The 14,039-nt window shown below is 30.8% G+C and overlaps 1 protein-coding gene across 1 annotated transcript in view; it reads right to left on the bottom strand.

Moving 5' to 3' along the window:
• Positions 1-361: 361 nt before the first annotated feature.
• LOC135836416 (probable G-protein coupled receptor CG31760) overlaps positions 362-14,039 on the bottom strand; it is a 135,414-nt gene continuing 121,736 nt past the window's right edge. Inside the window, exons 8-13 of the mRNA XM_065351238.1 lie at positions 13,206-13,315; positions 5,274-5,488; positions 4,257-4,395; positions 3,651-3,756; positions 1,569-1,751; positions 362-1,434 (exon numbers count right to left, since the gene is read on the bottom strand). Of these exons, the coding sequence (XP_065207310.1) occupies positions 928-1,434; positions 1,569-1,751; positions 3,651-3,756; positions 4,257-4,395; positions 5,274-5,488; positions 13,206-13,315 (1,260 nt within the window). The 3' untranslated portion in view covers positions 362-927. The remainder of the gene's footprint in view (positions 1,435-1,568; positions 1,752-3,650; positions 3,757-4,256; positions 4,396-5,273; positions 5,489-13,205; positions 13,316-14,039) is intronic.

Here is a 14,039-nt window from a genome sequence, read left to right as displayed (position 1 = left end):
CAATAAAAAATTCCATGAATTGGTTCCTAGTCCTTCCAGCTTTATTAAAATTGGTCGACTTTGCTAAATGCCAAAATTTGACAACTGGGAGGAGGGTGGTCCACCGCCTCTTAGTTTCGTCCTTGATTATGCAGGTAGAAAAATAAATACAAACGTGCATTCATCACTTTAATAATGTTTCCTCGATTCTGAATATTGAATTTAGCTGTAAAAGTACTATACTGGTTTGAAATTTCAACTTCGTATTATTTTTTTAATTATTATAATTTCAGCATATACCTAATAGTGAAAACAAAAATAAACAACATTGAAAAATACGTTTTATTGGTAACAAATTCAACACGAGTACAAATGGTCATAATGAAATAATGTTTTAAAAAAAATGAATAGGTATTTTCATAATATCAAAAATTTAACAATATCTTGAGAAGCAGCATTATTATAATCATGTAGGTAATGAAATCTCATAACGTATACCAATGGCTTATACAGCGAAAATTGTATTAAATAATGTAAATTAGGTAACGCTTTTAAAATAATAAAACAAAAACTAAAAAATTCTAAATTACATAAATACACAGTTCGCTTACTCAAGTAGAGAAATTTAATTTAAAAGGAAGAAAATTGCATTCGACATACAAAAATAAATATTACACACAAAAAACAACATTATGAAGACATTTTTCGGTATACCTACCTAAGGAAAAAAGTAACAACATGGACCATTTCACACATCATATGAGATATGTCTGAAATAAAAATCAAAGACTTAAATTAATCTCTTTTTCCAAGTAAATATTTGTAAAATTCATTTTTATAAAAATTGTTGCTAAAAGAAACACTAAATTTTAATGAGTAAAAAAAATACATGTAATTAAAAAAAAAACGAAAAAATTGAAAAAAAATCATTGTTTAATAAAATCACAACTACAGCGAAACTTGTTTGCATTGCGATTTATCTTCAACATTGAAAATTATTGTACGGGCTTGAGCTTGTTCTATTTTATTTTCGAAATTTTTATTCGAATTTCTGATATCACTAGCGAATATGGAATTACGTTTAAGGTAATCCTTGATGCAAGATGAATTACTACTTACATGCTTAATTTTATTATTACTTTTGGAATTTGCTGAGCAACAATTATAATCTAAAAAAGTCTCTTTATTAGAAGCGTCTTGAATAGAAGAATTGCGTAGATGGTTCGTATCGTTGGTCATCTTTTTAACGTTTTTCATCTCTATTCTGTAACTATCTTCTGAAGGTTTTTCTGCAGCCATCGAACTGCTAGATTCTTCTTCGACGGAGATTTCCTCCATTGTTTTAACACTGCAGTCGTATATTGAGCTTAATTTCGAGGCTAATTTTCTGTTCCCGTAACGTGAATTTTTATCTTTCAGCGTTTCCAATTGTTTACATATGTTTTGTAGTTCTTCCTACAAAATGTAACGATTGAATTACAATTAGTTACCTAGTTTTGTCAAGAAATCATTATCTAAACTGAGAGATGTAGGCATGCATAAGTAGGCACTAAGTAGGAGTAGGTAGGTATTCTGAATAATATTCTCACTTGAATATCTTGTTCTGTCATTTTATCAACACCGCCTGATATGTTTATTGAACTGCTCGATGGGAATGCTTGGGAAGAACTTGGATGAGCTGGTTTTGATAAAAATTTACTCGTTGATAGTTTTATATTAATAGTACTTGAGCCATTTGCATTTTTACCGTGCCCTTTGAACACCATATAAGCCTGAAACAAAACACGAAAAGTAGAACATTTGCTCAACTGGATGACTTGAAAAAATTACCTACTCCAAATGAAACACAGTAGGTAGGTATCTATTACATAATTTATCGAGCCAATTGTATTTTTTTATCATAATTAATTCGTTTTCCCTTTTCCAACGAATTGAAAACCTATAAGTTCATTCTTTCTTTTTAAACGCATTTTGAGCAAGAATAGTTTTCTATGACGGTAGATGGCGTTGATATGAAAATGAAACGCACGGAATAAGGTATTTTCCAAAATTGTCTGTCTAGGCATCTACGTAGAGGTACATGTAAGTGTAACTTAAGAGGCAATGAGGAGGATATTATGCCTCTTGAATAATGTAAAAGCTTTTTGGGTCCTCCTAATCATAATGTCCATTACCAGCGATGGTGAGAGGGGGTTTGCAAGGGGTGCATTATCACGGGGCCTGGATTTTTTCAAGGGCGCCCGAGGAAAAAAAAACGAGTTTCAAAAATGTGAATTCGAGATGAAAATGTACCATTGACAGAGGTAGATTCAAGAATGGGCGATATAAGAACCTCCCCCTCCTTCTTTTGAAAATTCAGATTTTTTAAGAGAATTGTTATTCTTATTCGAGAGCCTTCGCCTTCGTTTCATAAGGGCTAAATTGTTGTTTTTTAAGACCTTAAAAAGTTCTATTGATTAATTGACACTTTTAAAATTTTCTGTTCTGACCTGAGAGTTTATATAGTTGGCTAGGTTGAGGTTTTGAAAACCTGAAAATCCTTTTTTCATATTCGTGTAGAAAGTAGCTTTCAAAACGTGTTGATAACTAAATCTGAAGATTTTAGAGTACCTAACTAAGTAGCTACAGTTTATTTATACATAGTTTTAGAGTTTCATATTGATAATTTTTTTTTTTTTTTTTTTTTTTTTTAAATCAAAATTGAGTCTTATGGGCTATTTTACCCCTGGAGTTGGATGTTACGGGAAATTCCCCATTTTTTCATTTTTTTTTCGGTTGTTAATTAACAATTGAAAACCACACGGAAAGAACCAGGCAAGTCAACAATTTTCAAAAATAAGTTTAAGGTCGAATTGAATTTACACTGAGGAGTGGGAAAATGTAGTCCGTTTGGATTTTGAAAAAAATTGGTTTTTTGTAGTAAAAATGGCCTTTGAAAAATAGAGGAGGGGAGAGAAATGAGCCGAGACCACATCTGAGGCAAAAGGAAGAAAATGTCAACATTAATAAGTATATTTAGAATGTGAAAATTTTTCATTATGTCATCATGATAATCGATTTTTATCGAATACAAGTTGTTGCAAAACGCTAATTTTTCGGGATTTTTCTTGATTTTTTCACGAAAAGAGTGAATTTTCAACCTGTAATTTGCGTATCTCTTCATTTTTTTTTCTATTACCTATGCATCGAGTTGTGTTTGTGGGATGTTGTGTAATATATTTCCAGTCATCACTTTTATGAAATTCAAATTCACTACAAAATTATAGCATTTTGATACTTTAAAACGCCGTAATACAAATGTTTGAAAAAGTGACTTGTCTAGTTCTTTCCGTGGACTCTTCAATTATTATACCTGCCATGACTTGGATAGAAATTTTCAATAGGTAGGTATATTGTACAAAACGAGTTATGCTTTACTTATGGTAATAATTATTAGATTAGTGGAGGTTTATTAGATGTATTGTCCCTTTAAAATGACAGCTGGACAAAACTATTGCCAATAACACGATTTGAAGCAGAAGGAACTGCAACACTGCAGGGGTGAAAAATTCTGATTTTTCAGGTTCAAAAGTTGTATTCTCTAGTCTGACTTTTTTTTTTTTTTTTTTAACGAATAGATAAGTACTTAAATTTATGTATAGGTAATTTATTTGATTTGGATAGATACTAACTTTGCTTCCGAAAATGAAACACAATAGCAGAGTAATAGTAATTTGCGTATGGCAGAAACAAATAATATAAAGTAGATCTGGATTGGCTGGAGAATGAAGAAAAAACCTGCAAAAAATATTCACAGGGTTAGTAACTAAATTTTAATGATATAATTAATTAATTATTAAAATTAACCTGGCGATGGTAAACACTTAAATGGAAAAATTATACTTCATATTTTATCAAAATGATAAAAATCAGCAATAACAGCATCATTAATTTCTTACGTAGGCCTATTAGGTACTTATTATTATGATTTTAAGTACCCTCCTCATATCAATAGATACTCTACTGATCAGTACTCATATCAGTAGGTAAATAACAAGCTTTGCAAAAAATAAAAATCAAACTGACATAGATAGATACATTTGTAATTAAGTGACAGAGCAGCCTTAAGGCCTACTTATAGGATATTTTTCTTGTAAAAAATCTCTTCCTCTTTTATAAGTAGTTAAATTGGCACAAATGCCAAAAATCTAAACAAATTGAATTAAGTAAATAAATAAAAGCATACCTAATTAAGTACGTACATACGAGTTTCATGTAGAATTATATGTTACACTTACATCGACACGTTAAGAAATATCGACAACAGAAATTCATTATATATTGCCATTGAAATGAAACGACTTTCATTAAATTCTGATGGAGCCTTTCGAACAACAATACACAATCTGATTCCCCAAGCAAGGAACAAAGCTTCCACTAAAAACAAAAACATCACGTAAGTATATTTCATTGAAAAGTAATCTCTTTCAAAAGCAAAGAATCTCACAAAGAAGGATACCGAGAGATAATCTCCGCAAACATTTGCATATCTAAGTATGTTTTTTTTTTTTTTTTAATCGAACCACAAAATAGGTTTACTCGTATTGCAGCTTAATTTTTGCATAAAACTAATACCTAACTTATCTAAAAATATTAATAAAGGCACGAGCGAACAATGCAGTTATTTGCAAAACGTTTTCATAATTAAAAATTACATCCTGAGTGAATTTTAACAGGTGCCTGTATAGGTATTCTTATGGTATCTAGTTAATGTAGGTACAAGTCACATAAGAATTAACGGATATTTCAACTGATTTATACTTTTAATAAAATTTCAATCAGAGGCACCTAAATGAAATCATGAACATGTTTGGTGTTTAATATTTGCGAGGGAAGAAACTAAGAAGAACTAGTCAAGCTGTTGCTTTCTTTTTGATTAAATTTCTCAGCTTAACGAAAACCTATTTAATTTAAAAGGCTTTTTATAACAGCCATATTTTAAGGAAGATCTGTTAAATTTTCATTTTTAGAAATAGGTATTTAGGTACGTTAAGTAAAAAACTTAATTTAGTAAGTAAGTTCTAAATTCTTTTACACGCGTTTTGGGTCATTGAATAAAAATGAAGAAAAAAAGAGAAGAAAATGAGGGAAAAAACAGAGTAGGTGGTTTTTTCATTTTTTACTTAATAAATGCACTGGACGAATATTATTTTTTAAAGCAAAAAAAAATTGAAAAAAATTTACAGGTAGGTATCCAAAATAGCGTGTTGTATCTACGATAAAATTTAGTTTAGACTTCATTTAATTTTACTTACTGATAGAGAACCAATGATCCCACCATGATGTTTCACACAGATATGCCTTCAAATCATCAGCTGTCCTCACTGTCAGTACCAAAGGTGGAGCTACCAATGTTCTAATGCATAAAAACGTGCTGAACACTAAAACTATAATGCCTAATTTCTTCATCAGGTCTATGTCTGTGATTTTCACTGCTCTGGCTGAACGTACTCGAAATATTACCGATATCCTGAAAAATTAAATTCACGAGAAAATCAACGAATGCCTTCGGGTAATTAATACACGCAATTTTTGAGGGCACATGAACAATATAAATAAAGTATCTTATTGTTTACTTCTTTAAGTAAACAAAACAAGTATCCGACATTTTGTTCCTTTTTTTCGTATTTTCTTCGATAAGATGCTTACCTATGGCTGTTTATCTTGGATTTTACAAAAATGTGTAGGTATAGGGATAGGTATATAAGATAGGTACCTACAATAGGTAGATGAACTTCATCGGGTATTTGAATTCATTTGATTCAAACAATAAACACTAAGTACCTACGCGAAAGAAAATTTCATCGAGTAAATTTTGATTCATCTCTACACACCAATACATATTATTCTACGAGTATGTATACAGAAAGCCTCTTTTAATCAAATTTGAAAAGGTGTTTTTGTTGCATTTTCACGCCTTTCACGATCTGATACCGCAAGCCGAGTAACACAAATGTTTTAAGTTATGCTAGTTCATAGATTTGAAGGGGTAGGATAACTTCTTTGTGCGCGCATATAATTTAATTTCGTCGGGCTTACTAATACAAACAAAATTTGCATACAAGCGGGTAATTCATTCCATGCAAGTGTTTCAGCTTTACAAATTACATTGTTTTCATATTTCTCTTAAGCTTGAAATTGAAAGTGCAATGAGATTTGAAATATTTTCTCAACAATGTGACTTTTCCATCTTCCTTTATTCAGTTTCGAGTTATACGAGTACATACATGTATGTGAATAACACAGATGGCTTTAGAAATTCTTCAACATAAGGGACAGAATTTCATTAGAAGTGCAGAAGGTTGGCAAAAATTATATTTTTATAAGAACAGGAGAAGAAGAGAAAGGCGATGTGAAGATGAATAAATTCCCGGTCACACCGTCAAATCACTGTGAGAAAAACGTATCACTGAATATTTTCCCCATTAGGTACATAAGAAGCAATCTACCGTCTAGATCTTTCAAGTCTTTAATGGTATTTTTTCTTTGGTAGGTATTGAAAAACAATCCAACTTTCGGTGAGATCTCAAACAGGGTATTATCTTAAGGTAAAAATTCAATATTTTTTCTACACAAAAGCTAAATACTTACTATCGACAGATGGTCGTAATATGATGATTTTTTTCCCTTCTTCTCGAATCAAATTCCTGAACAGTACCTATTGTTTTATTTTTTTTACCCGAAATGATTATCAAATAATTGGTAAAAAGAAATAGGTAATTTCTCGAGGTTTCATTTCTTCGTCGTGAATTTCGCCCGAACAACTCTCTTGACTATTACGCTCGAATAATCTTTCAAAATTTCTTCCGCGATTCTCTCTTTTTATGGCATTTTCTTTGGGAATTTCTCAAGTTCCGAGCTTTGTTTGAATAAACGAGAAATGTTTACTTTTTAATTTGATAAATTCTCTTTTCGCTACGATGTTGTCATCGAATAAGCAACTATATCGTAAAGTGAACGGTCTCAGTTTTTGATATTCAAAATAAGATTGTAGATAAATATTTGCAAACAACTTGGATGGAAACATTATCAATCGATAAGTTCGAGTTTGGTTAACTCATGACTTATAAAATATTAAGTAAGGTATCAACACTTGTGAAGATGCTATGAAAAAATTAAAATGTCGCATGTTTTGAGAAAAAAAAGTTCTTCGGACGTTTTGAAATTAAATTATGTAGATACGTTATTTCGAATAGAGCAACGTACCTGTCATCAAAGTTGACCTTGATGTTTCCTTTTGAATTCGAGTATATGGTTTTCAGCATTGCATTCAGTACATCTTTTACCATCCTTTTTATTTTTCTCAAAGCCTGACAAGATAGTTTGAATTGAAGTAGGGTAGAATTACAAGAGGTGATTTATTTTTGTTTAGTGGTGTTGTATCGTTGGGGAAAAACTCGAAAAAAATAAATTTGAAATAATATAGGACCTATTTTCGTTTCTATTTACGTTGAATTTCGTTTGAAGCTTTCAACGTATACTGTCTAAGTGACTATGTTGCTGGTTCATTTCAAAACTTTAGTCGAAACTCGGAAATTAATTAATTAATGATTTTAAATAACTCATCCGAGTACCTAAACTAAATTAAATAGTATTCAGAGGGAAATTCTCAAAATAAGTAGGAATCAAGGAAAATGGAACTTTTTAAAAATGTATTTATCTTGAAAACTACGAATATAGAAGAGAAATTCTTTGAGTGTATGGATCAAAAATTAGGTTAAGAATTTAAATAGAGTTGAGTGAGTCGTGAGTCGTCGTAATCTCACCTACGCCTACGTAGATTTGTAGCCTTGTTAGTGATTTATCGACCGCATCATAGACATTCGAGTCATAAACCTGATGGGAATAATGATCATCAGGTTCATCAGACACGTAATAATCTGATGGGATATAATCATCAGGATTGTCAGATACTCTAGAGAATCACCTACAATGCCTCGATGGCTAAGCAGCTAGGCTAGGTATTGCTGAACGAACAAATATTTCATAGGTGAGATAGATGAGCCGAGACTGGGGGAACTTAACCCTTTAGGAGTGCGGCCATATTCTATTTCTCACAAATAGAAACGATTCATTTTCAAAAACTAAGCTCATTGAAATCTTGGAATAAAAAAGAGTGGGTAGGTAAGTATTCTGCATTTATGAATATTATATAAGTAGGCAGTGGGCTAACGTCCTTGTTCAGGGAATTACATATTTTGCAAATTAAAAATTTTTTGTGGCCACTTTTGAAAAATTTTAAACTTTTTAACAAATTTTTGACACTTTTCAATACCTATACAAGTAGACAGCTACTTTCGTTTTTAGGATTACACTGAAATAAATTTTAAACAAGGCAAACTTGGCGCTGTTGCCGTTACCCGAATTTACAGTTTTGCATGAATAATTCAATGTCTTATTCGGATGAATATCGGCAGAAAATTTTTTAAATTTCGCTGAAAGAAAAGTTTGTAATATTGTTTGGTAAAAAAGAAAATAGAATTCGGTGAATTCGATTTTTTCCCCCTTTGGAAAAAATTACCTAAATAAAACCGCGAATATTATGCTATAAGATATACTGGTAATTTAATTTCAAACGATTGTAAGCTTATTTAAAAGTAAACTTTTTGCGAATTCATGTTATTTTGTTAAGAAGGTATGAAAGAAAAATAAATACTGTTTTTAAAATTTAATCATCGAATATCGATGGAAAAATTATAAACGAGCTGCTTAATTATTCGTTATTTTTTGGAAAAATTTTCACGGTCTGATGAGTATTATATTCAAATATGTATTAGGTATATTCCTCGGGTCAATTATATTATCGAAAATTTCATTTCGCTTGTAATAATAATACTAGGGAATGTTTATGATGAACCAACAATACCTAGTTACGAAATTCTGACATCTGCATTAAATTGACAATAGGTAGGTACCTAGATAATCTGTTTTTTGGAAGAAAACCTATTTTATACAAAAAAATAATCAAAATTCTGAACGACTTTTCTGTTTATTAGGTACCTTTGCTTATTTATGTTTTTCTATGAATAAATGCTCGTTATAATTTTACGTACCTACCTAAATATACCAACCTAAGATGAATTTTCATCTTATAGACGAGTAAAATACCTACTCGTAGATCACCCAACAGTGATATGATAATAAAATGTCAACATTTGTCGTTTATTCAGGTGAAAATTGCGAATATTTGACCTCTCTCATTAAAATTTTTACAATAAGAAAGTTTGAAGTTTTAGAATAACATCTAAAGTTTCGTCTTTCTCGTGATGAAGGAGCGTATCGAACTGTAATTTAAACGGAAATTGGCACGAACACAACCACAATCTCAAAGGTAGCATTAATTTTATCCATTCAAATATTACACGCTTTGGCAACTTTCATCTCAATTCCCATTATAATGTGTAAAAAATCTACAGCCTGTAATTTAAATTTCAAAAGTTTACGTTCCTATGCTGAAAACGTTTGAATTATTAACGAAGTTATTTTAGTCATTTTTATACAAAAATGGTTCACTATTTAGTTACGAAAAAAAAGAAGCAAAAGAAGTAAAAAGGTAGGTTCTACGAAAGAGTTGACATTTTTCTACGCAGCTTGATTCTATATAGGTACTTTGAATCAAGATAAAAACTCAACTTTTTATTGCCATAAGGTTATCTACCCACAGCTCTGGAAAATACGCGATGCGACGGTAAAAAATGAAATCAAACTGACGTGAAATAGTTTAAGTAAGAAATCGGAATAATTATGAGAACGTACGTAGCTAAATAGAACCGTAAAGAGAGACACCTACTTCTTAATTGAATAAAAAATATGCAAATATTCAATAGTTTTAGTGTTAAAAGTTAAATTTTCGAAAAATTCACGTAATTATTACTTAATTGACTTTCAAGTATCCCCACTCTATACACCCACTTCACAAACTTGATATATAAATTGATGATACAAGGGGGGGGGGGGGTAAGTTTTATCGCACCAGGAAGCAAAAATTGTCACACTTAGGTATATGTGCCATAGTTTATCGCATATCAATTCAACTTGAACTGAAGGATTTAAGTCGAATTACAAAATAATGAAAAAGTACTTCCCTGTTTCTAATGAAACGAAAACTTACCAAGTCGAAAATGTCGTCACTAATCTTGACGAAACTTACTAATGAATGTTAATTTGAATTTAAATACGAAAAATTAGAATGCTCAGCGGTATACTTATCCATCGAGGTTCAATTTTGCATTCAAACTTTCAAATACTTAATTCGCACCTTATTTTTCACTCTCTTTTCATTTCATAAAAGTCTGAAAATAATCGGCTAGAATAAAAATTTGTATACCTAGTTTCGAAGGGAAATTCGCGAATTTATTGTACGTACAATCGATCAGATTTGAAGTTTTCAAAAGCAAGAAAGATCAGATGTCAATTTTTAAGAAAATTTCATTTTTTTCGCTCTGTAAACTACCTACCTATTATTTTGATTTTTTTTTTTCAATGGAAAGAAACTGACAAGAGAGTACCTAGGTAAGTTTATAATTTTTATGTAGATGAAGAGTGAAGGGGAAAAGGTTGAAAATTTATATAATGTATTTACCCTAAAGCACAACATATATTTTTTTAAAGAGTCCATGTAATATTTTCAAAAAAATTAAAAACGTATACAAACAGGGAGTTGGTATTTTTTTGAAAATACAAAAATGATTGTCTTAATCTGACAATGGAAGTTTGCATCGTAGATCATAAATTCTTCTAAATAATCAAATTTATAGAAAAAACTTTCCTCGGTCCTCTATTGGTTCCCTTGTACAGAGGCTCCAAAAATTGGAAAAACTCGAATAAAATTAAAAAAAAGAAGTATGTAAACGTTTTTTGAAGATTTTAATTTCTGATGAGAATGTTTTTAAATGAGTCAGAGAAAATCCATCTTTGCCTCTCCCCCAGCAAATATTAGTCTCTTTGTAATAAGAATAAATCTCCAAAAGTTTTTTTTTTTAATTTTTAAAATTGAAGTTTTGGGAGAACATTAATGGGAGGGGATAGGATTTTTTTTTGAAAATGGGATCATTCAGAGGGATTCAGTCGCAAATATAAAAAATTTTATCCATTGCATTTTTTTGACTTTTGTTTTTTTGTTCTTTTCTTTTGAGAGAGCTTTCAAACTGGGTGATTAACACGGGGAAAAAATTGTACTCATGTAAGAAAATTTTTATTAAAAAAAATCGCTTGAAAAAAACAAAGGATATTTTTGAAATGGACATTTGAACATTGGACGGCCTCTCTGTAAATAAAATTATTTCTTTCTGAAAATTCTATATGAGACAAGCAAACATACGTAATGCTTATGGTACCTACTCATTATTTTCTCATCGCTATCAAAGGTCGTATGCATTTTCAATCACGTTTTCTAATTTCAGAATTTGAAGGGAATTCTGAAAATTATTTAAAATTGTGTAATTTAGAAAAATGTGAATTTCAAAAAGTTTTCTGTACTTCTCTACGATTAATCCAAGCTTCATTTGAGTATATTTTTATCCAAGTATTATACAATATAGCCCTATACCTACTTATTTTAAAGAAAATTGCTCGTTTCTAAATTGTATAAAATCGATTTAAAGCCTACGCTGTCCATAAGCATAAAGATCAACATTTCAATATGTTATGTGTGCTGTCTGCAGCCTGCAGGCCTTGTAATAATGTCTTTAGCTTTACATCATCTTATCATCCCAATACGGAGATAAATTTGACACTATTCTCAGAATTCTCTAAGGGGCTTCCTGCGTAACAGTTTCCTTTACCATGGAAAAGTTATACACGTTCGAATCAAAGCATTGCCAATAACTGTCTACAAAATATAATAAACGTGATGAAAAAAAAAACTCTTTTGGAGTTATTAAACCGGAGAACCGACGTTGGTTGCTTGGATGTCAAACAGATACCAACGTGGTGTGTAAAATCAACAACAGGAAGAAACGTGGGAAGATTTCCGTTTCCGTTTTCTATGTTTATTAATTTTCTAAGGTGAATCTTCGATTAAGTTTCAATGATTGAAAATAAAATAGCTCACAATGAAAATAATAAATTAATCTGCGAAGTAAAATTCATATACATAGATACGAGTTTGCATTCTTTTGTTCTCTCAAGATATGTCTCTTCTCTACCACCGAGCATAAAACTTATTTTTTTCCTCGAGTAACCAGGTGTTTCATTTTTGAAGAAAACGTTGGATTTGACATTTCATTTCATTAATTGTCTTTTCTCCTTCACAAAAATATTTAATCCGAGCACAGTGCTGATTTTTTTTTATTAATAAATTTTAGAAGTTAATCAAAACCGTTGAGAAATCAGTTCAAAATTTATTTTTGCATTGATTCAACTTTAGTTGTATGGCAAACTTGGTCAAATTTGAGATACGACTATCTACCTACTTCAACTTATACTACATCAAATGTTTGTTTCGTTGTTTACATAACTTAAACTTAATATGTTTTCATTTCTTTGTTTGTAATGGACATTTTACGTTTTCAGTGTAGTAGGTAAAAGTCCATCCAACGCCTAAGGCTGCGGCAATATTAAACAACCCTTTTCTCACGACCCTACGATGACGATGACATCACAAAATACTTTTCTCTAGGTCTCATAATAAACATCCAGCTCATTTCAAATCTAACCGTACAGTTTCTAATTTCCGAGTTTGTCGAAAAATAACGCCCGAAAGAAATTATAATGTCAATAAGAATATCGTATCAGAAATCCAAACAAGTAGAAAAACTTGTCCCGGTTTTCGTTTCATATGCCGAAAAATACGAAGTTATTACTTTCTTCGTTCTTCTTTCTTTTAAATAAGAGCCACCTTGTCGGTCATCGAAATCTAATACCTACATCACCAAAGCAGAAAAATTCTTTATAACTCCATAACTCGAAAGATATTTTTCTTTTTGTTTTGTATCAATACAAAGGCTGCATTATTGCCCCGAAAAATATTCTTTCAGGTAGGTATATAGGTACTTAGTCAGTCTATATGGTAGGTACCTACTCGTTGTCTGAGAAGAACTGAAAATACAAAATAAGGCCGCAGACAACAGCAGAAAATTGAAATAAATTGGAAAGTTTTTTCCTGAAATGTATAAAATCTATAAACTCGAACGCATCGGGTGTTTTGCAGATTTTTTTCCTCCAATAAAATATAATATAATGCTTACCTCCAGGTTTTCAGCATTAAAGCTCCATATGTTATAGAAAATCCGATTTCTCTAAGCCAAACTTTTATTGTACACGTGATTATCGTCGGAGTCGGATACATCACTATAGTCTGAAATAGAAGGGATAAAAGAGTGATCTTATCAATTTTTATTGTTTGCATAACATTTTATTCTATCATGAAAACTTGTTAAAAGTTTACATTTTCTTGCATCGCAAGCGAAAATTTATTTACGAAAAAAAAGTATTTTTCAGAATACCACACGAATGAAAGAGTTGTATGTAATAACTTTCGAACAGAGTGTTGTGTTTTGTTCGCTTCCCTGTTTCCGTAAACCCGCCACAATTTCAACTAAGTAAGTATTCAAGTAAGCAATCGTGTAACTGTGGTTTGCTGATTCTGAAATTACATGGAAGAAAGATTTTTTTCATATTGTGATTTCTATGATAAGTAATTCTTTTTTGGCATGATGATGACATTCCAATTTCATGTAAGATATGTACTTTCAATTCAAAGTGAACCACTTCCGTAAACTCCGTAAAAAGTAGGTATTTCAAGAAGTATTCACCTAATTGTAGGTATCATCTATGCAGAAAATTTTGTTTGCAAACCATTTTTCTAATCTGAGATGCCCCATCGCCCATCGCGACATTAAAGTGTAACAGGGAAAGGTTCAATTATCACGTTTAAAGAGCATTAATTTCTGGAAAATTTTTTTCAAAAATTAAGTCCATTCTTTGAAAATGTTTTTTGAGCATTTTAGAACATTAAACATTTTTGAAAAAGTGTCATACGTACGATCTATAAAAATAGATTAAAAACTTCCAGAAAAATT

The sequence above is a fragment of the Planococcus citri genome, chromosome 2 (genome assembly GCF_950023065.1).
Source record: "Planococcus citri chromosome 2, ihPlaCitr1.1, whole genome shotgun sequence".
Lineage (NCBI taxonomy): Eukaryota > Metazoa > Arthropoda > Insecta > Hemiptera > Pseudococcidae > Planococcus > Planococcus citri.
The sequence above is the reverse complement of the archived record's forward strand: the minus strand, read 5'-3'. Positions and strand labels throughout refer to the sequence as shown.